This window comes from Balaenoptera physalus (genome assembly GCF_965194825.1).
Source record: "Balaenoptera physalus genome assembly, chromosome: 7".
In the NCBI taxonomy this organism is placed as follows: Eukaryota; Metazoa; Chordata; class Mammalia; order Artiodactyla; family Balaenopteridae; genus Balaenoptera; species Balaenoptera physalus.
The window spans coordinates 112,019,641-112,042,078 of NC_138886.1; the positions used below are offsets into that span (position 1 = coordinate 112,019,641).

General features: G+C 49.6%; 1 protein-coding gene across 3 annotated transcripts; it reads right to left on the bottom strand.

Moving 5' to 3' along the window:
* Positions 1-709: 709 nt before the first annotated feature.
* On the bottom strand, positions 710-20,580 carry STMN4 (stathmin 4). Of its 3 annotated transcripts, none has more exons than XM_082469436.1 (7): positions 20,457-20,580; positions 8,086-8,164; positions 6,812-6,907; positions 5,427-5,632; positions 4,403-4,594; positions 3,668-3,721; positions 710-1,333 (listed from the first exon to the last, which is right to left on the bottom strand). In XM_082469436.1, exons 2-6 carry the CDS (start codon positions 8,096-8,098, stop codon positions 3,701-3,703), a joined length of 528 nt encoding a protein of 175 aa, XP_082325562.1. In that variant the 5' UTR covers positions 8,099-8,164; positions 20,457-20,580; the 3' UTR covers positions 710-1,333; positions 3,668-3,700. The 3 variants fall into 3 exon arrangements, with proteins under 3 accessions (XP_082325562.1, XP_082325563.1, XP_082325561.1); XM_082469437.1 differs by lacking the exon at positions 3,668-3,721 and adding an exon at positions 6,061-6,141 and having other exon boundaries at positions 5,427-5,635; positions 20,457-20,577; XM_082469435.1 differs by lacking the exon at positions 3,668-3,721 and having other exon boundaries at positions 20,457-20,566.
* Positions 20,581-22,438: the final 1,858 nt, after the last annotated feature.

Genomic DNA, 22,438 nt, shown 5'->3' on the forward strand with positions numbered 1-22,438 from the left:
CACCACCACCATCATCATCATCATCATCATCTCTGATCCCTCCTGTTATCCTATTCTAAAATGAAGCTAAATTGCAGTACCACTAGTGGGGGCGGGGGAAATAGCAATACCAAACGATTTATTTACAAAGCTGTGCAAAACTACAGTGTGAGGGGCAGGGTGGGGAGGTGCCCTGGGATCCTGTTCACACAGGCTGCCCCCACCCCACTCCTGTTTGCAGGGATAGGAGGAGGGAGACTCCTTTCCCAGCCGTGGTTTGGCGTTCTGGATAAAGGGATGACTGCTGGATCTGAAATGATCCCCTCTGCTTTCCACTAACAAACGTTTTATTTCCTCACTAGCTCGCTATTTGTGACCACCTAGCATCCCACACCCCTAAGGTGAGAACTTCCTTCTTACTCTGCATCTTGGGGACCACGTTAGAATGTCAATCCATGCAAGGGAAAATTGGATTTGTTTTCTTACCAATTCAGTGCACTCAGTCCAACACGGGGCAGCCCACAAGTGGGGGACGGGGGGCGGGGGGCGGGGTGGTAAAAAGAAGGCTGGCGTGTTTCAACCCTCCTCACCCAGCACCTCAGATACTCTGATGGTCCAACTAAGGAATAAAAGGGGCATCTGGCACCTGATGGGCAGAAACCAAATTCAAGAACGTTCTATCAATCACACAAAGGACAAATTCAAGAAATAAAAAACCGGAGACTTGGAGTAAATGTTTCATTATTGGTCATGATGATCAAAAGATGATGGTTAAAACACACACACGCACACGCACGGACACACGCACGCGCACACACCCACACACTCAGACCTCATCCCGCAGCCGCAGGGCCCCCCCACACCCCCTGCTGGCGTCTCCGGCCACGCCCTGCAGCCCTCGCTCCACCCAGGACTCCGCCCTTCACTCGGAATTCTACCGCCCGATTTTAACTTCCCTCAAGGCGGTGCCCGGATGCTCACTGTGAAGAAAAGCCGAGGACTTGCGCTGGGCTGGGTAGCAAATGCCCACGAGTCCTCCATCTCCCTTTCCAAACCTCGGCTCCTTTTCTCCCCTCTCCCACCCCATCATTGTTCCCCTGAAACAAATAGGATGGCTTCACAGGTCAATTCTTAACATGTACAAACACCAAAAGCAGAGGAAACGCCCCTGGCCACCCCCCTCCCCCCAAACCCCAGTGCTGGGAGAGCAGCCAGCGGCGGGCGAGGCTGCCTCGGGAACTGCGGAGCCGCTGGAGCTGTCCGGCCGTTCTGGAAACTTCTTTGCCTCTGGGCTTTACCGGGAGGCCTCCTCCTTCAGCTCCTTGTTTTTCCGCACCTCCTCCGCGTGCTTGTCCTGGGAAGGAAGGGAGGGAAAAGGACAGGTCACACGGGCTTCCCCAGGATAAAGGGCGGCCGAGGGGCAGGAGAGCCAAAGCAAAGAGTGTGGCCACCACCGGCCACCACAGGAAGTGACGAGCAGGGTCTGCAAAGGCGTCCTGAGAAGGGGCAGAAGGTGGCAGGTGAGGCTGGCAGGAGGCAGGTGAGCGAGCCTGCTGGTGGGGCCCCTGGATGCTCGTTGACTAGACACAGCCTCCCCGGGGGAACCCACCTGGCAGGGACCACCAGCCTCCGCCGCCCTTACCTGGCCGTCTGGGGACTGCACTGATTACACGGCTTGACTTAATGTAAGGAGTAGCTCCATGTAGCTTGTGCCAGAAGAGCAGGTAGAACTCACTGCAGGTGGCCCCTGCACACAGGCAACTGGACTGCCCTTGTGTTTCCTGCTCATCTCCTTAGCGAGGGTTGTCTTAAGCCCCCTGACGAAGGTGAGGGCTTGTAAAGTATAAATTGACTAAAGAACTTCTGGAAATGTCCAACTCCACAAAGTGGCTTTTTTTGTAAGTGTGGTAAAAGAATCCTCTTTTGTGTCCCAGCATCATCAAACCAAACGATAGGATCTGACTTCAAACGCCCATCAGCTCTGTGACTTTGACCAGCTCACTTCACCCGTTAGGCTCCGTTCTCTGGTATTGAAAGGGAGGGGCATGGATGGGAAGCTCTTTTACCTCTAGAATTCTGTGATTTTAGTGTTCACTTCTAGGGCTTATCTCGGTCTACCTTACATCCCTGCTCATGGTGAAGACATCTGGGTCCTCCTTGTGGGCAGGGAGCACGTCTTTTCCTCTTTGTATCTCCCAGTTCCTCATATGGCACTTTGTGCATGCTAAGTGCTCAGTAAATCCCGTCTCTGCCAGAGCCTGGCATCCACCCAGATATCATCACATCCAGGTATGGGTCAGCCTGGGGGAGACCCACTGAGGCAGCCCAGGGTCCCAGGATGTACCTTAAACTACAGATCTGTCCCTGGAGAGGCCCGAGAACTTTCCACGTCCCTGGGGAAAGTGTGGGGAGTGGTACGTCTAGGGCAGTGGTTCTCAACCTTGCTGTGCATCAGCATGACCTGAGAAGCTTGTTAAACTGAGGTCCTCAGGCACCATCCCTAGAGAGCTGGGATTGGTAGGTCTGGAGTAGGGTCCAGGTATCTGTAGTTTTAAACTTTACACCAAGTGAGTCTGGTGCGGATGGCCAGTGATTCACACAAGTACTGACAAAGAGACATCGATATAGGTGTCCCTGGCCTGGGGCAGAGCACACACCTGTCTCTCATCCCACCTCCTGCCTTCATCGTTGGGCAAAGGTGAAGAGTGGTCAAGATTCCAGAGGAGTGAAGCTCACCCAACTGTCTGCTCTGACATCTTGTTTCTTTGAGGCTTATCTCACTTCCAAAGCTCTTCCTCCAGACTGTGGACCTTCCCAATCTCTCCAGCTCAGAATCTACCTCTATTCCCAAGTGAGCTCACTGAACAGAACCCTAGGTTTCTGGACTCCCTTTCCTTGGCCTCCAGTGGCTCCCTGTCAGACAAAAGGCCGGCAGGATGATTGTGGGCGGGTCTCCCTGAAACAAGCATTGAAAGAGCCACCTGGGACTTCCCTGGCGGTCCAGTGGTTAAGATTCCGTGCTTCCAATGCAGGGGCCGCGGGTTTGATCCCTGACTGGGGAACTGAGATCCCACATGCCGCATGGCACGGCCAAATTTTTAAAAAAAGAAAGAAAGAAAGAAAAAAAGAGCCACCTGGCCTCATATCCAGAGAACTGGGCTCTAGTCCCAGCTCCACTGCTTAGTGGCTGTGTGACCCTGGACAAGTCATTTGACCTCCTCTAACATGGTTTCCTCATCAGTAAAATAAGGATAACACCCATCCTGCTTACCTCATTGTGAGGATAGGGGTATGATGAAATAAAAGTGTTTTGCAGTTTTTCAAATCCCATATCATGGCTCTAGCCTCAATATTTCCCTTGGGTTTAGCCTAAGAACCCATGCCCCATCCTATCCCAATCCCTACTTTTTTTTTTCCTGCAAGAGTTTGCTCCTACCCATCCCTCAATAACTGGGGAAGCCTGAAATCAGACCCGGAACACTTCCCTCCCATGTGATACTTGATGGAGGCCTTGCTGCCCCTAGAAGGATGGAGAAAGAGAGTGGAGGACCTGCCCCATGCTGGCCAGCTGCAGGGCCTACACCACATCCAGATCCCCTGTGAAGAAACCAGATCTTTGTAGCAGCTTTGCCAAGGGCCTGAGACTCTAGGTGGTTGGGCAGAAAGGAGCGGGGACCACGCAGCTCACCATGGGACGAGGCCACCGATCGGGTCCCGGGAGTCACCGCGCAGCAGGCGGCGCCTGGAAATAAAACACAGAGCTGGAGCTCCCCCAGGAGCCGCAGGGGAAACGGGGGCAGCCGTGGGACTCAGGAAACGAGGCCAGTGTGTTCTCAGCAGAACGGGCTGTTATTCCACTGACACGTGGGACCAACCCCAGTCTCTCACGTTTCTCATATTCAGGTGACACCATTTGGTTTATTGACAAAAGGCAGAATATTGGAAAGACCAGTGACTCACTCAGTCCATATCAAGAGATTTGGAGAGGATTGTGTTTCCTGCTCGACGGGCAACTCAGCTCATCATGCCCTTGGCTTAGAGCCAAGAGCTCAAGTCAGCATCTTTCATTAAGTCAAATCGGTCCATTCAAGGATGAAGCCAGGAATGTATAACTGCCTGTTCATCCCTACTCCCCTGCATTAGGCAGGCTTTCTCTAGAAGATAAGAGGTCTGATCTCCCTCAGACAATGAGAAATTTCGATTGTGTAGCTGGGCAGCATGTCACCCAAGGAATTCCAAAGCTCGGTTCATGTTTCTTGCCTCTGACTTCCCAAATCATCCCTTGGAACTCTCTAAGGATCTAGCCTAACAGAATTCTTGCCTGAGGCTGCTTGCTCCCTGAAATGATCTGTGTGTCCATTATACTTGCCGTGGAAGGAAGAACAGGTCCCAAGAGTCTCCTCTCTGATCCAAGGCCACTTACCTTCTCTTGCAGCCGTTCCAACATGGCGGCAAGGTGGGCCTCCCGGTTCTCCTTATTGGATTCCATCTTCTGAGCCAGTTTTTCCTTTGCCATCTTGATGAAGTTGTTGTTTTCCTCAATGGCTTTTTGGATCACCTCCCGCTCATGTTCTCGCTTCTCTGCCAGGTGCTTCAGGAGCTCAGCTTCCTGGTACTAGTGGAGCATGAAGGGAGAAAGAGGCCCTTGAGGGTGAGCATGCCGGGGTGTGTTCTTAGCATCATGACTTAAGAACTCCACACTCAGAACACACGTCTCCCTGAGCCTGGTTGCCTGGCCCGTGGGCAGGAAGCAAGGACACTTCCTGGATTCTCCCACTGGACCCTCGGTCCTCTTTGCCATAATTCATTCATTCATTCATTCACAAATATGGAGTGGCCAGATACTAAGTACCAGGCACTATTCCAGCAACTTGGGAAAGAAAAAAGTCTACTAGAGACAAGACATGTATAAATAACTCTAACCCAGGCTAGCATGCGACATATGCCTTGAGAGATAGAAAAGAAGTGCTCTAGGAATTCAAGGGTGATAATTTTCAGCTTCAAAGATGAAGGAAAGCTTACGCAGAAATGGCATAAGAGTTGGGCCATACGAATCCATAGAAAGCAAGGAAGGCACACCAAGGGGTGAAGGTATACCATGCCATGACCTTCTTCCCCCTCCCCCAATTAAGGACCCCTTTCCTTAATTGTCTAGCCTTTCCCTAAATCCACAGTGTTGGTCAATGTCTTACCTTGTCATGATAAGGTCACCTCTGGGAGTTACATAATTCAGTGACTTATCCCCCTAACCGAACTCCTAGAGACCTGGGACTTTTAGTTCCTTGTTACCCTCAATGGTGTCTCATTCTCTGTCCGGTACCTGGAAGAGCTGCCTAAATATCTGTCGGTTGGTGGTGACCTGACCCCCCAGCTCAGAGCCACCGCCTGTCTTCCTCAACATCCTCCCCCTCACGCTCAGACAGAGGGGAAAACAGGACAGCACTGACCTTCCTTCTCTCCTCAGCCGCTTCCAGCTTCTTCTGGATTTCTTCCAGCGATGGGTCTCGCCTCCTGGGGAGGGAGGCATTGAACTCGGGCACCCCATCAAAGGAGGGTGGCTTCAGGATGACTTCAAAGGACTGGCCAGAGGTGCATTTGTTCAGCTCGATGACTTCCATGTCGGAAATTACACACCAGTTCAGGTCCACCGTGTCTGCTGCAGAGAGCAGAAAAGGGGCTGCTCACCCCCTGAAGACCATATGGGGCCCCCCCTAAAGCATGCACACATGCACACATACATGGGAGGTCTGGGGTCCCCAAGGCAGACCAATGACCAGGGTTCTGGGTCTGTCCTAAACATGGCACCAAACGTCGCTGGGCTCTGATGGGGCTGAAGGAGTCAGTAGCTACAGGAAGGTCTCAGACTCTGAGAGCAGGGGCCCCAGGATAAGGGATTTCTAATAATGGCTGTAGCAACTGGCTTTGCTTCTGCTTCTGACAAGCTTTCTCCAGTAGCTGAGCTCTTGCTCATATTGGCACACACTGAGGCGTTTACTTACCACCCACCTCCCGTCCACTCCTCGCCCCACTACCGATCCGATGGCTCAGCCTTCGGACACCTCTCCCCCTGCCCCCTCCTACCCTGCTCTCTTCTTTCTCTCCAGTCAGTACTGTCTCTCCGCTGGCTTTCATCTTTTCTCCTACACTCTCTCCCACACCAGCCTAAACAGAAAAAACAATCTCAGGTGACCCAAGCACTCCCACCTGTCATTTCCAGACCAAACCCATCCTTTCCTTTGAAGCCCCAGGAAACTAAGAGGTGACCTATTCCCTGACCACCACCTCCAATCAGGACGTGGCCATTCAGTGCTCCCTGCCAGTGTCCTGGGACCTGTCACAGGGATCAGATGGCATAGCGATCCCTGAGCCTCCTTGGGTGGCTGAAGAGCAGAAGTCCCTTGCCACATCTGGATCTGCTCAGAGCATTCTCGATCCTTCACTGAGGAGACCTGTGGGCGGCTCGTTTACACCATGACTGTCCCCCTTCTAGGCTAGGTGTCCCCGAGGGCAGACCCCCTTTCTACTCGGCCTCTGCATCCTCCACGGCACCCATCTGTTACACGCATGAACAAAAGCTGAGATCGGGGGCACTCTGCAGAGGGTCTGACTCAGACCCCCAGCTGCTGTCCGGTACCCCAGGCTGCAGCCCCACGCCCACCTTCGCGTGGAACTTAGACCCTCAGAATCAGCTGTGGTGATTTTACTGGCTCTGGGAAAGAGAATGCGATGTAGGGAGGAGATTTTCAGGAAACTGCGGTGGAGGTGCTGGCCTCCTGGATGCAAGCTACAGGAAGCTTCCGTCCTTCCTCTCCCGACTGTGACCCTCACGTACCTTCATATTTATAGGATGACTTATTCAGGGGGTCTGCCAGGAAACAGGAGCAGAACAAGGACACCAGCGGGAGCTCCTTCATCTTCTCTTTGTAGGCTGTGGAAACACCCGACAGGTGAAGAGGGCGACCCCTTCCTAGACTCAGAAACCAGCACCCATGCAAGTGTGGGTGCCTGAGCAGTGGGGGGTCGCCGAGCTCCACAGAGGCACCCATACCACCCAAATCCACCCCTTGGCTGGAGATCCAGCCCCTTTTGCCCTGAGCAGCCCCGTTCAGGATCCCTGTGTGTGATTTGGACCCACTTCCGTCCACCTGCGCCTTCCAGGGCACCCAGAGGACCCCATCTTCTCTCCAGCACATCATCTCCCTTTGTGGTACTGAACGCAAAATGCCTGCAGGTATGGACCCCAAGCGCCAGTGCCCTCGCCCCCGCCGGCACCCTGGACCTCACTTTCTATGTCCCCGTACGTGCCCAGGACATTCTGTTCCTTTTGCTCCAGGACGGAGGAAACCCACACTCCATTCTCAGAGTACTTGGCAGTGCTTCCCTGAAGGTAAAGAAGGCCACTGCCATCCCTGCGGTCCTGCCTCTCCCTGGGTGACAAGGTCAGGCTGTGAGCTTTCCCTGACCATCCCAGGGCAGTGGTCAAAGCCAGTGGGGCTGGTGTCCATGAGGGCTGGAGGGGTCCCCCCACCCCCATTTGGTCTCTCAGTGTTTGGGGAGGATTTGGAAACTGGGAGGTCACGAGTTAGAGCTGATATCTGTTGGGGTTTTTTTTTTTTTTTTTTTTTTTTTGCCACGTCGCACAGCTTGCGGGATCTTAGTTTCCCGGCTAGGGATCGAACCCAGGCCCTCGGCAGTGCAAGCGCTGAGTTCCAGCCACTGGACCACCAGGGAATTCTCTAGAGTTGATTTGTTGGGTCCAGTCCAACCCACCTCCTCTGGGCCCTGGTGTGTGCTCCTGTCAGCCCCTCCCCCATCCCTACTGCCCTGAGCTCTCCCCTCATTTCCTTTTACAAATTGAAAACAGGATTAACTGCAAAAATGATACATGGGCATTGTAAAGACTTTTTTAAAAACAAGTGCAGATGAGTAAAGGGAAGAAGAGCTCAGCTGTGATCCCACCCCTCATCCAAAGATAACCTCTTGTAACCCTTAGGTGTATTTCCTGTCAGCCTTTTATCTTTTCTATGCACATGTAAGTACATCTATGCAGGTATAGAAATACCCTATGCTGCAGTGCCCCATTACATAAACAGTTTTTGTACCTACCTGCGAGGGTCATGTTTTCTGGAATGTGAGAGGTGAGTCCTAGTGAAAGTCAGGGCAGGTCTGCCACCAGCTCAGGACACTGTCACAAATCCGAAAAGCAGATCGTTTTAGCTGACAGGTTATTCGCTTAAGGAAGGTCTTTACACAACTGGGGAGGAAATCCCAGGAGGTACCTCATCTGCCCCCACCTCCAGACTGACTCTCCCTTCCCCAAACACCGACCCCCCCCCTCTTCCACGTCACTCAGTCAAGTTCAGTTTCCAAGCACTGAACGTGGAAAATTTCATAATTGAGAAGTTTATAATTTCATAATTGGTTTCCCAATCACAAGACCCCCTGAGTCTCAAACATGGGTTTCCCCAAACTGAATGTATCAGTGGATGTTCATCTGTCTCCCTGTGCAGCTCAGTGGCCTGGTCCAAAGGACAGGTTAAGGTGAGAAACAAACCCTAAGCCAGAATCGCCTGGGAGGTATTTGCAAAATAACTCTGTGTCCTGAATTCCTCCCTACACCCAGCCCGGACCTTCCTGCCCAGAGCATTCTGACATTGGACAGAGGATGTCAAAATACCTCTTCAGTTGCCCCCTCACTCTCTTCCCCCTTGCCTGCCCCGAACCAGTGTTCTAAGCACTGCTTGACCCCCTTTAAGACAACCCTGGACTATGAGAAGAAACAAATACTAAGGAATAATGTAATCATTATGTGATTCGCGCAGAGATGGAAATCAGCATTCGGGATTACTATGGGAGCTCAGAGACAGGGCTCCAGACTCAGCACGAGGCCTGGGGAGCTAGGAAGGGGGCCCCCTGGTGTTAGCAGCACTGGAACTGCTGAATGATGAGTCGAAATTAAGCAGGAGACGGCAGGGACGGCGTTCTGCCAGGGGAACAGCACATGCAAGAGTCGGGGTGAGAAAGCCCGGTGTCTATGGGGTCTCAAGCTGGTTGATGCTGGACCAGAAAGTGTGAAGGAGGCGAAACAGGAGAGGCAGGGAGGGAGCAGATTGGGGAGTGTCTGGGGGACAGGAGGTGACAGGTATCTACTGAAAGCTACTATCTGATGGAGTGAGGAATAGCCAGCAGTGAGTGGCCGTCATGGGGACCACTTGATCCTTGGCCGCTGTGATGGTTAATTTTTGTGTCGACTCGACTGGGCTGAGCGATGCCCAGATAGCTGGTCAACATCATCCTTGGGTGTGTCTGTGAGGTTGTCTCTGGAAGAGATGAGCGTTTGCGTGACGGACTGAGTAAAGAAGATGACCCTCCCCAGTGAGGGTGGGCATCACCCAATCCATTGAGGGCGTAGAACAAAAAGGCGGAGAAAGGGAGAATTTTCCCTGCCTGCTTGAGCTGGGACATCTGTCTTCTCCTGACCTCAGGCATGGGAGCTCCTGGTCCTCTGGCCTTCTGATTACACCACTGGCCCTCCTGGGCCTCCAGCTTGCAGCCAGCTCTCATCGTGAGACTTCTCAGCCTCCATAATTGCATGAGCCACTCCTTCGTAACAAATCTCTTTCTATGTGTATCCTATTGGTCTGTTTCTCTGGAGAACCCGGACAAACACAGCCACTCTCAGGGGTCGCTGTGCCGGCAGAGGGTGGCATGAGCCCACAGCTTCACTGCCTGCCGCTGCATGAGCCAGAGCGACTCTGAGAGCAGCTGAGAACCCCTTTCCCCGCTTACTGAAGTGTTTTCCCTCTGGGGACCAGGGTCTGTGCTGGCTGGGGATGGGCAGGGGAGCGGATGGGAGCAGCTCTGGCTTTGGGGCTGGGCTGGTGTGGAGTCAGACACAGACTTCATCTCTCGCGTAGCTGTTACTGGTTACTTCACATGTCTAACCTTGCTTGCCCCATCTTAATTCTGCACGGAATTGTACAAATTAAACGAGAAAAGCGTCCAGGAAAAGGGAACGTTTAATAAATATTAGTTCCTTTTCCCCTGCTTTTTACAACAAGGTCGCTACCGGGTACCACACACACCTGCTTCCGAGCCTCACCAGCCCTGCAGGTAAGGACTGTGGTCCCCATGGGCAGGTGAGGAAACGGAGGCTCAGAGGGTTTGTGTGGCTTGCTCAGGGTCACGCAGCTAACAAGTGAAAGTGCAGAGATGTGCAACCAGGTCAACTGGCCTTGAAGGGCTCTGTTCCCTGCAGAAGCTCTGTGTGCTTCTCCTTGTGCTTCGGAGCCACAGGCCCCTGTCGTGCCCCTCCCGGTGCAGCACAATGGGCCTCTCTCCTCGGAGTCAAGTTGATCCTGGTAGTACCAGCGAGTCCCCAAACAGCGATGCGGGCTAAGTGCCTGGGTACGACAGCCCTGGTCATGAGCTCTGTTCCACACCATCTCCCATTCACGTCCAGGCTGATTGACGGGGTGACTAGCAGAGGGAGTGAGCCGTTGCCAGGAGAGGGTACAGCCTCAGACCTTAACCTGGGTAATGAATCAGAAGTGGGGGTCCAAAAAGGAAAGAGGAGGCAGAGAAGGCACCCTGAGAAAGAAGGGGACTGAGCTGGGCTTTTTCTGTAGGCGTGGGTACCTGGAGTCAGGGACCTCGCCCTTCGGCTTGAGCTGGAAATGATAATTAAGACCCTACACTCATGGAGCACTTTACTGATTACAGTTCTGGTCGCCTACATTATCCCAGTTGATCTTTGCAGGAGGCTGGGCTGGGCTGATAAGACAGGCATCATCAGCTTTGCTTTTCATAAAGGACCTGGGGCTCAGAGACGTTAAGACTCTTAGCTAAGGTCACACAGCTAGTTGGTGTAGAGCTGGCTCTAGGATCCAGGTCTTCTGACTTATAAGCTCTTCTCTTGTGGCCAGTGGAAGGACTGGATGCTAAGTGCTGTCTCCTCCATGGTCCTGGGGACTCGGGGAAAGACAGTCTAGCCTCAGGATATGATTTAATGAAAAATATGTATTAAGTGCTCTCTACATGTCAATGGAAGATGTTATGCTAGGAGTTTTAGGTGCAGGAGGAATCAAGTAGAGAACACAGGTCAGAGAGACAGAGAAGGAAGACGGGCCAGGGAAGAGGAGACATCTTAAAGATGGGCAGGACCACTTCCCTGGCGGTCCAGTGGTTAAGACTCCGTGCTTCCAATTCAGGGGGCATTGATTTGATCCCTGGTTGGCGAACTAAGATCTCACAAGCTGCGCAGTGTGACCAAAAAATAAGGTAAAATAAATTAAAACAAAAAAAAGACGATTAAAAAAAAAAAAGATGAGCAGAGATATGCATGGCCAAGGGATTTGCAGCTGAGATCTCTCAGCTTCACAGGGGTGGAATCTGCATCATTAAGCATGTGTATTTATAGAGCATCTACTATGTGACAAATGATTTCACTTTTTCATCGTGACCTTGTGATGTAGGGATTACTATCCCTGTTTTATACAGGTGCGAATTGTGGCCCAGAGAGGCTAAGTGGCATTTCCAGGGTCACTCAGTGTAATGGGTTGAATGGTGTCCCCCAGTAAGGTGTGTCCACGTCCTAATCCCTGCAATTTGGGAATGTGACTTTCTTTGGAAAGGGTCTTTGCAGATTTAAGTAAGTTAAGGATCTCAAGACGAGATCATTCTGTATTATCCGGGTGGCACCTAAACCCAATGACATGCAGGGGAGAGATACACAGAGAGAAGAAGACCATGTAAAGATGGAGACAGAGGTTGGTGTGAAGCTGCCACAAGCCAAGGAATGCCTGGAGCACCGGAAGCTGGCAGAAGCAGGAAGGACCCTCCCCCAGAGTTTTTGGGGGAGTGAGGCCCTGCTGACACCTTCATTTTTGGACTTCTGGACACCAGAACTTCGAGAGAAGGATTTGTTGTTGATTTAAGCCTTTAAGTTTGTGATAATTTGTTACAGCGGCCGCAGGAAACTAATACACTCCATAAATGACAGAGCCAGGGTTCAAATCATTGCATCTCAGCTCCCAGTGTTTACATGTGGTCTGATTTGTTCCTCAAAATAATCTGTGTATGTGTACCTGTGGGTACAGGTGCCCTGATAATTCCTCATGCCAATAGTCACATCATTTCTATCACACTCAAGACCCACAAGAACATCCTGAGAAAGGCTCTAAGGGGATAGGAGGAGGGCAAGACTCTTCTGGAAGGCCCAGCCATGCAAAGGGGTCCTGAGCCCCTGGGTGGTGGCAGCCACAGCAGAGACCCTGACTTTATCTGTAATTAACCTGTGGCGTCAACATTGGGTGGGACCAGTCACACCTCCCTCCCCAACACTCAGCCTGACTGCCTGAGGACTCCGGGGGGACTGCCAGAGAAGGGCAATAAGAGGTGTTATTGCCAAGGTCAGAGAGGACAGAATGCCAGGAATTCAGGGCGGCAGGTGAAGATTGATAGACAGTAAAAGCTAGAGTAGGTGGGAGGCCATGGGGCCAGACCCAACAGTGGGAGATTCTAGCCAACACGTCAGCTATCAGAGCATCATCAGGTAAAACCCCTGCTGAGCCAAACCTCAGGCCCTCCCAGAGGCTCCGTGCGCGTTTTCTATTAAGGCAGAGGCCAATCCCAGGCCTTGCGCTGCCCCTAAGGAAGACCAGGAAACTGACTGAATCCAGCGATAGCAGAGATCAAAGGGGCCCCCAACTGAAGGTGGAGGCATCTCAGTCACTCAGCCGAGAACCACAGAGCCGGAGCCTGAGCTCAGGACGGTGGCTTCCCGACCCCTGCCCAGGGCTCACTCCCACGCATTTCTGATGGGCGCAGACTTGTTGGTTGAGAAGCGGGGCCTCTCTGGGCAGCTCAGCCCCTGTGCTGTCAGTTATTGATCCAGCCTAGTCAGTGGTGAGAGGACTCAAGCTTCAGGTGGCAAAGGTAGGAATGTGATGGGGTTATGATGCAATTTATAACTCTAACTTTGCAATGGCTCTGGAACTTGACTATGTGCTGGGCATGTGAACTAGGTTTATTGGGGAACAGAGAGGGCCCGCTGGGCTGCATGCAGGATGCATTGGGACCAGTTGCTAGAATAGGAATAGGAAGAGACCTCCAGACCAGGGAAAGGGTTTGCACTTTAACTTCTATTCAGTAGGAAGCCACTGACATCTTTTGAATAAAAAGGAGGAGGGGAAATGGTGATGCCGAGGATCATAGCAATAATAACAGCTATCACTTCCTGTGGCCAGTGGCTGGCAGAGAAGAGCCTCCAGCTCTCAGATGCCACATGGCCTTTTACTGTGTGCAAGCCTGATCTCCGGAGGCACCTCTGACCGCCCACACGACCCAAGTGAGCAAGCGTTTTATTTGTCACTGCAAACACTGCCCAGATAATGCCATCAGGATGTGTCACATTTCATGTGGACTGTTTTTGAGAGAAGATAAGCTAATGCACAACTAAATGGTTTGAATGGAGTGGACCTTGGCAAGAGTGTTCAGAGACAGTAAAAGAACTCTGGTACAGAATCAGGCCGTGGAAGCGCTGAGTTCTGACCCACGTGCTTTAGCCACAAGCAGCACAGGAAGCTGGCTCTTTAGGTTCATGCCAATTATCAGCCTTTTTAAAAGCCCTGTTGAAATTATAATATTTACCGGAAATAAGCTGCACGAGCTACTTAAATGTCAGAGAATCATATCCATACATATCATGTCCATATAGTAACCCGGTTATTTCGCGCTGATAGGCAGCCGTACGTCTTCTTTGGGTTTTTAAAAAGAAAAGGAGATAAATTATTTTTTCATGATTGTGGTTTTCATTCCTTCCACAATATTTATTGAATATTTAATTCTGTGCCAAGCCCTCAGCTAGTTCCTAAAATAACCACAGGGGTTTTCAATAATGAAAGAATGAAATGGGTCCCCTGGGTGGGAATTTGGAGCCTCTGGAAGTTTCTCCTAGCCTTTGGCACTTCTCTGGCAGTAACAAGGACCATGTTATACAGGGAGAAAGAGTAGATTTTAGAGCGCAGGCCAAGAAGGGACTATTGAGATTGACAGATGGACACTGGGCAAAGCAGAATATAGTCATCCCTCCGGATCCACGGGGGATCTGTTCCAGGACCCCCGTGGATACCAAAATCCATGGATGCTCAAGTCCCTGGCGTGGTACAGTCGGCCCTCCATGTCCGTGGATGTGGAACCTTCAGATACTGAGGGGTGACCGTCATTTGGCATTAACTGACTTTGGGGAACTGGTGCTGGTCTGATCACCGCCCCGCTCTGCCCCATTAGGTTTGCTTCTGAGGCTTCAAAGGGAAGAAATGGTGGGAGCCACAGACAGTCCTTAACACGCTGAGAAATGCAGCTTCGTTTCCTAGAAATGGTGTTTCCAGGAAATAAGGAGGTGCCACCTGCTGGCAAATGCAGAGCTCTGGTGGCCTAAGTCTGAGGAGCCCCTCCTAACTGTAGGCAAGCCAGAGGAAGAAAATTAAGTCTGCAAAGTGGACAACCCCAAATAATCCACAGTGATGGCACTTTCTGGGCTAATTTTATTTTCCATTCAACAGATGCAGAAGAATCAATGTATTAGAAGTAAAAGTCAGGGGCATGGGCTTCCGTGCAGGGTTGCTGGATGGAGTGCAAGGGATTGGAACCCAGCTCTGTGTGAGGTCCTGGGGTCAAAGCACTTGGAAGCATCAACATATAGAACATGTCCCTGTAATCTTACTCTGAGTCACAACAGGAATATTTTGCAGTGCTTTACACTTTACCAGGCACTTTCAACTGCATATATATATGCATCTATTCCTTTTATCTATAATGTTTTAATTACAAACATATTAATGTCATATTTCAGAACATCTATGTGACAGAGAAAAGGAAACAAATCCCTGTCATCTTACTACTTTTTGCTATTGGCATTTCCTTCTAGCTTTCTTTTTATGTCTATTATTTTTACATAGTTGTAATCTGGGCATATATATTTTATCATTTCATTCTCTCCAAATCCTATCAAACAGATACTAATATACCCATTTTACAGATGATCAATTCAGGTAGGTGACTTGATTTGCTTAAAGTTGTATAAGTAGAAAATGATAAAGATGGGATTTCAACCAGAGTCTTCTTATATCAAAGTTCCATGGTACTTCCTCAGACACAAGGCCAAGTGTAAATGTAAGCAAGATGAATGATTGCCTGAGGCATGTGGCTGAAGGGCACACAAAGGCTTGCCTGTGCCAGATCGGCCTCCCAACCATGGGTGGCCCAGTCTCACCATTAAGCTCTCTTTTGTGTCAGCCATTGCCTCAGAAAGTCCCTGTTAAAATGCACACACATGACCTACCAAGTGTAGTAAATTAAATCATTTTCACATCAGCAGAGAACAAGCAATAGATTTGTGAACATTTCCAGGGGTCAAGCTCTCTGCCCATAAGTGGGAGGAGCCATGGAGATCTTTAGCGTTTCCGGTTCACACCCTTTTTCAGAGGGCCCAAGAGGTCCAGTGTCATTCCCAAGATTAAGTAGAAGGAACAAAGCCTTGTTTCTGGCCCTATATTTAGCTACCTTAAAGTGAGACCCTTCTCTTTCGCAATATTACTCATTTCTTTGTTCTTTCATTCTTCTCCAATGCTTTGTAAGTTTTACATCTTGCTTTTATCTTTAAGTTAAAATCATTTATGTCTACAGGCAGACCTTGGAGACATGGCAGGTTCAGTTCCAGACCACCACAGCGAAGCAAATGTCGCAATAAAGCAAGTCACATGAATTTTTTGGTTTCCCGGTGCGTATAAAAGTTATGTCCTGTAGTCTATTAAATGTGCAATAGCATTATGTCTAAAAAATACTTCTTTGTTAAATAATAATTATCCATCATCTGACAACACAGGGTTGCCACATACCTTCAGTGTGTAAAAGAAAAGCAATATCTCTGAAGTGCAATAAAATGAGGTATGCATGTAAATTTCAATACATGAAGAATAAAACAGTATCTAATAATTTTCTTTATGAGATAAGAGTTTTAGCATACTTTTGCTTCCTTTCCCTACAAACATGATTTTGTCACAATGACTTGGATTTTCAGTTCTGGAGTATCATTATTGATTTCTTTCTTGCATTCTTCATTCCACAAATATTTATGAAGAACCTACTATATGCACTAGGCGAGGTACTGAGGAGAAATACAATGATGAATTTAATAGATCTATTCCCCAGCCTCAAGATATTTGACATTTGCATTCAGCTTTATGAACGTGTTGATTATAATTAGACAATGACTCTAAATTCTAGTGTTTTCTTTCTTGGTGATCATTATCAATAGCCTGTCTTTTTGTGCTTGAGTTCTTTAATTTGATAAAACATTTTGATTAGCTAGACTACTTCTGGAGTAGTTTTTTTTTCCAGGAGGGACTCATGGAATCTTTGTTGAGTCCATACATATCTGGTTTGGTGGCAGGTTTAGGAAGCAGACAGACCTGTCCTGGGATCTATAGCCCAGTTGTGTTTGTGCCGTCAGCAGACCGCGTCTATCCACCTATTTCCACATACTCAGTCTGAACCCTGCTCCCTACCTGTTCTGGATTTCTGGGCACTGACACCCAAGTGATCCACTGGGACTCTGCACTCTGCCCATCCCCCTCCCCGCCAGGTCTTTTACCCCAGAGTCTGCGCTCAGCTCTTTTCTCTGTACTCACATTCACTGGTTTGTTCTCTGAACTCTCAGGTTGCCTGTGCCCTGTCATAAATCAGGCCACCCCAGCAGATGCCTGACCCTTCTGATCTGTTCTGTCCTCTTGCCTCTCACCACCCGCCGTGGACAGCAGGACCCTAAGAGAGTAGACACACACTGATCAGTGTGGATTGATGGAAAAGACCAGCGAGCTTTGCTGGGGAAGCAAGATAGGTGTGTGTGAGAAAGCAGGGGTGGTGTACCTTTATCTGTGTGTCTCCCTGTCTTCCTTGTGGGACCAAAAATGTAAAACGCTGAAAAATGCTTTTTTAAAATGTCAGGGGAGATTTTTTTTTTCTTTGGTCCTTACTCTTTCCCAAAGAAAAGCAGAAAAAGTAAACTTTTCCAAGACTATCACATCTCTAAATATAGCAAATTCTAATTTAATAAGCAAATTAGATTATACATGATGTATGTTTATTTCCCAAGCCAAAATAAAAGGGGAGGGGGGCAGGATGGGGAAGGAGAGAGTTTGGTTCCCTACATGGCATTATAAAAATTACATATTGCATGTTTTAGAATTTTCCTCCAAATTTCTATCCTCCTTCCCACCCCACCCCCCAAAATGTCTACCTACTCATGATTTCAAAATCTCTGGGAATTCTGCATCTCCAAATGATAGTCTCTGGGTAAGTAGGAAATAATACGAAGATATCAAGGGGGTCTGGAGAGAGGATCTTTGGGGTTCAGGAAAAATGAAGCCTTTCTTTGGTTATACTCTTGATTTTTTAGATATCCAATTGTTTAAAATCAAGAACACAAAAGATCTGAATTTTCCCATTCTATATGGTTGGTTTCATGTAGGCACTCTCGCTTTAGCTCTCTCTTACCCTCCTTCTTTGCCGTGTCCTTGTTTCCTGTTCCACGACCTCGCTCTCTGGATCTCAGTTTATGGCTTGATTGCTCTATTTTAAATCTTGCCAGTCAGCCTGCTTCTGTCCCACAGGGCAAATGTGGTTAAAGCGGCCTCGTTGTAAGAGAGAAGGCAGCTAATCTCCCTTCGCCCTAGGATTTCTATGATTGAGCCACAATGAGATATATATAAGGAAGCAAGAAATGCAAGACACTCCCGCTACCGCACCAGCAATAGCATGTCTGTCCAACAATCTGCTCAAGAGGGACAATATTAGACCAGACTTCTCTGACTTTGACGGGTCCTTTAGAACAAAGTCTCTCCTTAAAGAGACACAGTTTTCCATTTAAAACAACACTTGGACTCTGGGCACTTATTTTGTACATGGGACACTTATGAACAAAACAGTTCTCCTTGTAAGAAGTTCACAGTCTATGACATGGGTGAATCTTGAGGACATTCAGCTAAGTGAAATGAGCCAGTCACAAAAAGACAAACACTATGATTCCACTTATATGAGGGACCTAGAATAGTCAGATTCATAGACAGAAAGTAGAATGGGGTAGCCAGGGACTGCAGGGGTGAGAAGAATGGTGAGTTATTATTTAGTGGGTTTCAGTTTGGGAAAGTGAAAAAGTTCTGGAGGTGAATGGTGGTGATGGTTGCACAACCACGTGAAGCACTTGATATCACTGAACTATACACTTAAAAATGGCTAAAATGGTAAATTTCACATTATGTGTATTTTACCACAATCAAAAATCTTTTTAAATTTTAAATGAACTTCACAGTCTAATAAGAGTTATCCATAGGCTTACAGTCTTATAGTTAGAAAAAGTAATTAGAGCTTACTTAGCCCAATGTTTCTCAATCCTTTTTCTTACTGAAATCCGCAATAAAGAACTACCTTTTATATCATGATCCAATAGGTATATGTCATGATACTGACATATATATGTATATGTGTATATATATGTATATACATATATATACATACACATACATACACATATATATAACCGAAATATAAACATAAATATATTCATATTTATTTATAAATATAACACTATTATTAAATATATTTATAAACATGATATATTTCTATTTAACATAACTGAAAATATACAACTAAAAATGGTATAGGAAACATTACTATATGGGATGTATTTTGACTTTTTTTCTACTCTAATTCATCCCATTTTAACTAAAAAAAATATCAGTCACAACCCACAAAATTGATTTCACAATCCACTAACAGGTCTCAACCTGCACTTTGAAAAACACTAATCTAGTCCAGTCTCCAACACAACACAGAAATCTCCTCTACAGATACCCTGCTGGGTGGTCATCCAACTTCTGCTTGGATGCCTTCAGTGATGGGGAACTCACTCCCCGAAGTGCTCTGTGGCGGATCCATCCAGCTGTTGAGGATCCTTGCCCACTTCAAACCTGTTCCCCAAGCAGCCTAGGTGAAGCTGGGGATCCCAGAAGGGCCGGGACCTGCTGACAGGTGCTCTGGCTCTGGCAGTGGTAAGTGGGCTTCAAGGAGGGGCGGAAGCACAGTTCCCAGTGGCAAGGTGAGGGTGTGGCACGAGCTGAGGAGAGGGGGTCTGGCTGACCCTAGAGGGTGGGGCAGGGTCTCCGGGCAACTCCAGCTCTGTTCTGTGGAGCTGTGGATCAGACCTTTCCCCTCTGCCCCCTCACGGCTCGCTCTAGCGCTACGATTATCTCCTTATCTGAAGGATGATCTCATCCCCCCACCCCCCCCACCCCCGCACCCTGACTCCCCGCCTGTGGGAGAGGCTTCCTCCCCCTAGAGGGAGCCTGAACCTCAGTGGAGACGGATTCCCCCGCAGCCCCTCGCAACCTCCCACCCACCCCGCAGGACTCCCGCAGGCCACCGCTGGCTGTCCCTCCCCCCCTCCCCACCCCCCACTATTCTCTTGGTCTTGAGACACGGGGGTCCCTGCACAAGGTATTTTGACACGTGCTGCCTGAATATTTCTGAGCCACCCAAGAGGGTCCTGGAGACCTGCCCTTTTCAGGACAATGAGACTCCTTCACACCTGACCGTGCCTTCCAAGAGGAATAAAACAAAGGCAGCACCACCACGTGGGGACAGAGCTGGCCACTGGCTGTCAAATCCCTGGTTCCTGAGGATGAGGTGGGGACAATGCCTAAACTCCTGGCCAGGGTGGGTGGCAGGCTGAGCGCCAGGGGTGGGCGGCTGGGTCACAGGCAGGGACCAGGGTGTGGCAGGTGTGGGTTCCAGCAGTTTGCAGCTTTACAGCCAGCCATCCCTGCCCAGGTAGGACTAGGTTGACCTCAGGGTGGGGCGGGGCGAGAAGAGATGGTGATTTCATTGTACCCTTAGAACCAAGAGAAAAAAAGTAACCCAGTGCAGACAGAGGAGAAAGCAAAGGATGATGCGAATGCGAAAAGGAGACAGAACAGCAGTGGCTGAGAAAGGCAACGTAAACCACGGGGCAGCTTCCAGCTTGAAAGCGCTCTGGTGGGCCAGAGCCGCTCCAGGGAAAGCCAGACTCTGAACAAAACCTTTCTGCCTCAGCAACAAAACGTTTGTATGCAGAAAGAACTCACAGTGGACATCCGATCTGAAAGAAACTCTGGCGATTCCCACCCATCCTCTGTCCCCTGAGCTCCAGAATAGAAGAAACACCTGGAGCCCACCCTCGCCCCTCTGCCAGGCACCATCCTTTTCACCTCGCCCCATTTCCACCAGGATTTGACAAAGTTTAACTGATTGAGTGAAACCGAAAGGCAACACAATAGGTGCCAGACTCCTTGCTTCTCCTCTCTTCAGCTGTTGGGTTGTTTTTGTCTTTGTTTTCTTTTGTCTGAAAAGCCTCAAATAATTTGCATTCTATTTCTACTTACCTGCAGTCCAGTTAGAAGTGAGCTGCTCCCTTCTTCACTCCCTCAATTAGTGGTACCCTGGGCTTCTCTCCACATCAGCACCACTGCTCAGCTCTTGCCATGACATCACCTCCAAGCTCCGTGATTGGCCAACAGTGGGTTGCTTGGCAATTGGACAGTCTCCTCTGGCGGAGCAGGGATTGCCTGAGTGAGTAACTCTTAGCAGGCCGGGGAGTAGAAGATGATGTCAGACAAATAACTTGCTTTCTGTGCTGCCTCTGGAGCTGGTGAACCAGAGGGTGAGGGTGGGGATGAAGAAAGAAAGAGGGAGTGGTACGGGAAGGTGAGGGTGAGGGCCCAGCTTGCAAACCGAGCTGCCCAGTGAAGAAAGAGCACCTAGACAGAGGGAATGATGCATGATTTCCAGATTCTTTAGCTTTTTCGGATCTGGGGGTGGGAGAATATGGAATCTAGAGGAGAAATCAGAAAGAACAGATGAACCCTAAAAATAGCTCCCTGGAGGGCTTGGTGTCTGCTTCCAGCTCTGTCAGAAGGGCTGGTGGGTTTGAACAGTGAATCAGAAGACAAGGAGGGTCTGCAGGCACCCCGGGCCCTGGAGCTGGTGTGGGCATGGCACGGGGGTCCCAGGAGAACAAGGCTTCCTTCTCGTCACCTGGCTGGCACATGGGCCACACATTTGCTGTGGCCACTTGGCCAGCACTGGTGGGTCCTCACAGCCCACCTCGCCCACCTGCACCTTCCAGAGGAAGGGAGACCATGACTGAAGCTGAGGGTCATCACCACCCTGGTGATTCCTAAATGAGATGGAACCCTACAGGGAGGTGACGGGTCACCCGTGGTGGCTTCAGCAAACGGGGGCAGGGAGCCCGGGACACAGACCTCTCAGCCTGCCCACGCTCAGCCAGTTGGCTGCAGGTGGCAGAGTGAGGCAGTTAGGGGCGCAGAGGTCTATGGAGCCCTGCAGAACGCTGCTCTCCATCAAAGCCTTCTTGAGGAAGCCCTGCGTCCCCACACCTCCACGGCAGGGACAGCCAGCCACCTGGCCACCAACCAGCATCGCCCCCCCCCTTTTTTGCGAGGAGTGATTTCTGTTATTGTGGTAAAATACACATAACATAAAATTTACCATTTCGACCATTTTTTAAAATAAATTTATTTATGGCTGCGTTGGGTCTTCACTGCTGCGCGCGGGTTTTCTCTAGTTGCGGCGAGCGAGGGCTACTCTTTGTTGCGGTGCGCCGGCTTCTCATTGCGGTGGCTTCTCTTGTTGCGGAGCACGGGCTCTAGGCACGCGGGCTTCAGTAGTTGTGGCTCACTGGCTCTAGAGCGCAGGCTCAGTAGTTGTGGCACACGGGCTTAGTTGCTCCGCGGCATGTGGGATTTTCCTGGACCAGGGCTCGAACCTGTTTCCCCTGCATTGGCAGGCGGACTCTCAACCGCTGCGCCACCAGGGAAGTCCTGTTTCACATTTTTAAGTGTGCCATTCAGTGGCATTAAGTACATTCACAATGTTGTGCTACCATCACCCTGTCCCCCATCTTAGGAATTTTTTCATCTTCCCGAACTGAAACTCCGTCTCCATTAAACACTAACTCCCCTTTCCCTCTCCTCACAACCTCCAGTAAGCTCTAATCTATTTTTTGTCTCAATGAATCTGCCTATTCCAGCAAACTCATTACCTCATGTATTAACTCATGTAGGTGGAATCATACGGTAGTTGTCCTTCTGTGTCTGGCTTACTTCACTCAGCAGAATGTCCTCAAGGTTCATCCACTTTGTAGCCTGGGTCCGAATTCCATGCCCTTACCCTTTTAAAGGAGGGTTTGTTCAACCACCATCAATTTCATGGACCCTTACCTTCTACCACCACAGCCCTGCTGACTGAGAATGCACATCATGACAAAAAGTTACCTCGAATTCAGCCCATGCTTTGAAATTATTTTTTCTAACTATAAGAACTCCAATGAGCATTTATCTGCATG

Excerpts from the sequence above, each read along its gene's own strand:
- STMN4 (XM_082469437.1), bottom strand. Across the intron at positions 4,595-5,426 it reads CGGCTGAGGAGAGAAGGAAG|TACCAGGAAGCTGAGCTCCT; the intron begins GTCAGTGCTGTC and ends ATGCTCCACTAG. Across the intron at positions 1,334-4,402 it reads TGGAACGGCTGCAAGAGAAG|GACAAGCACGCGGAGGAGGT; the intron begins GTAAGTGGCCTT and ends CTTCCTTCCCAG.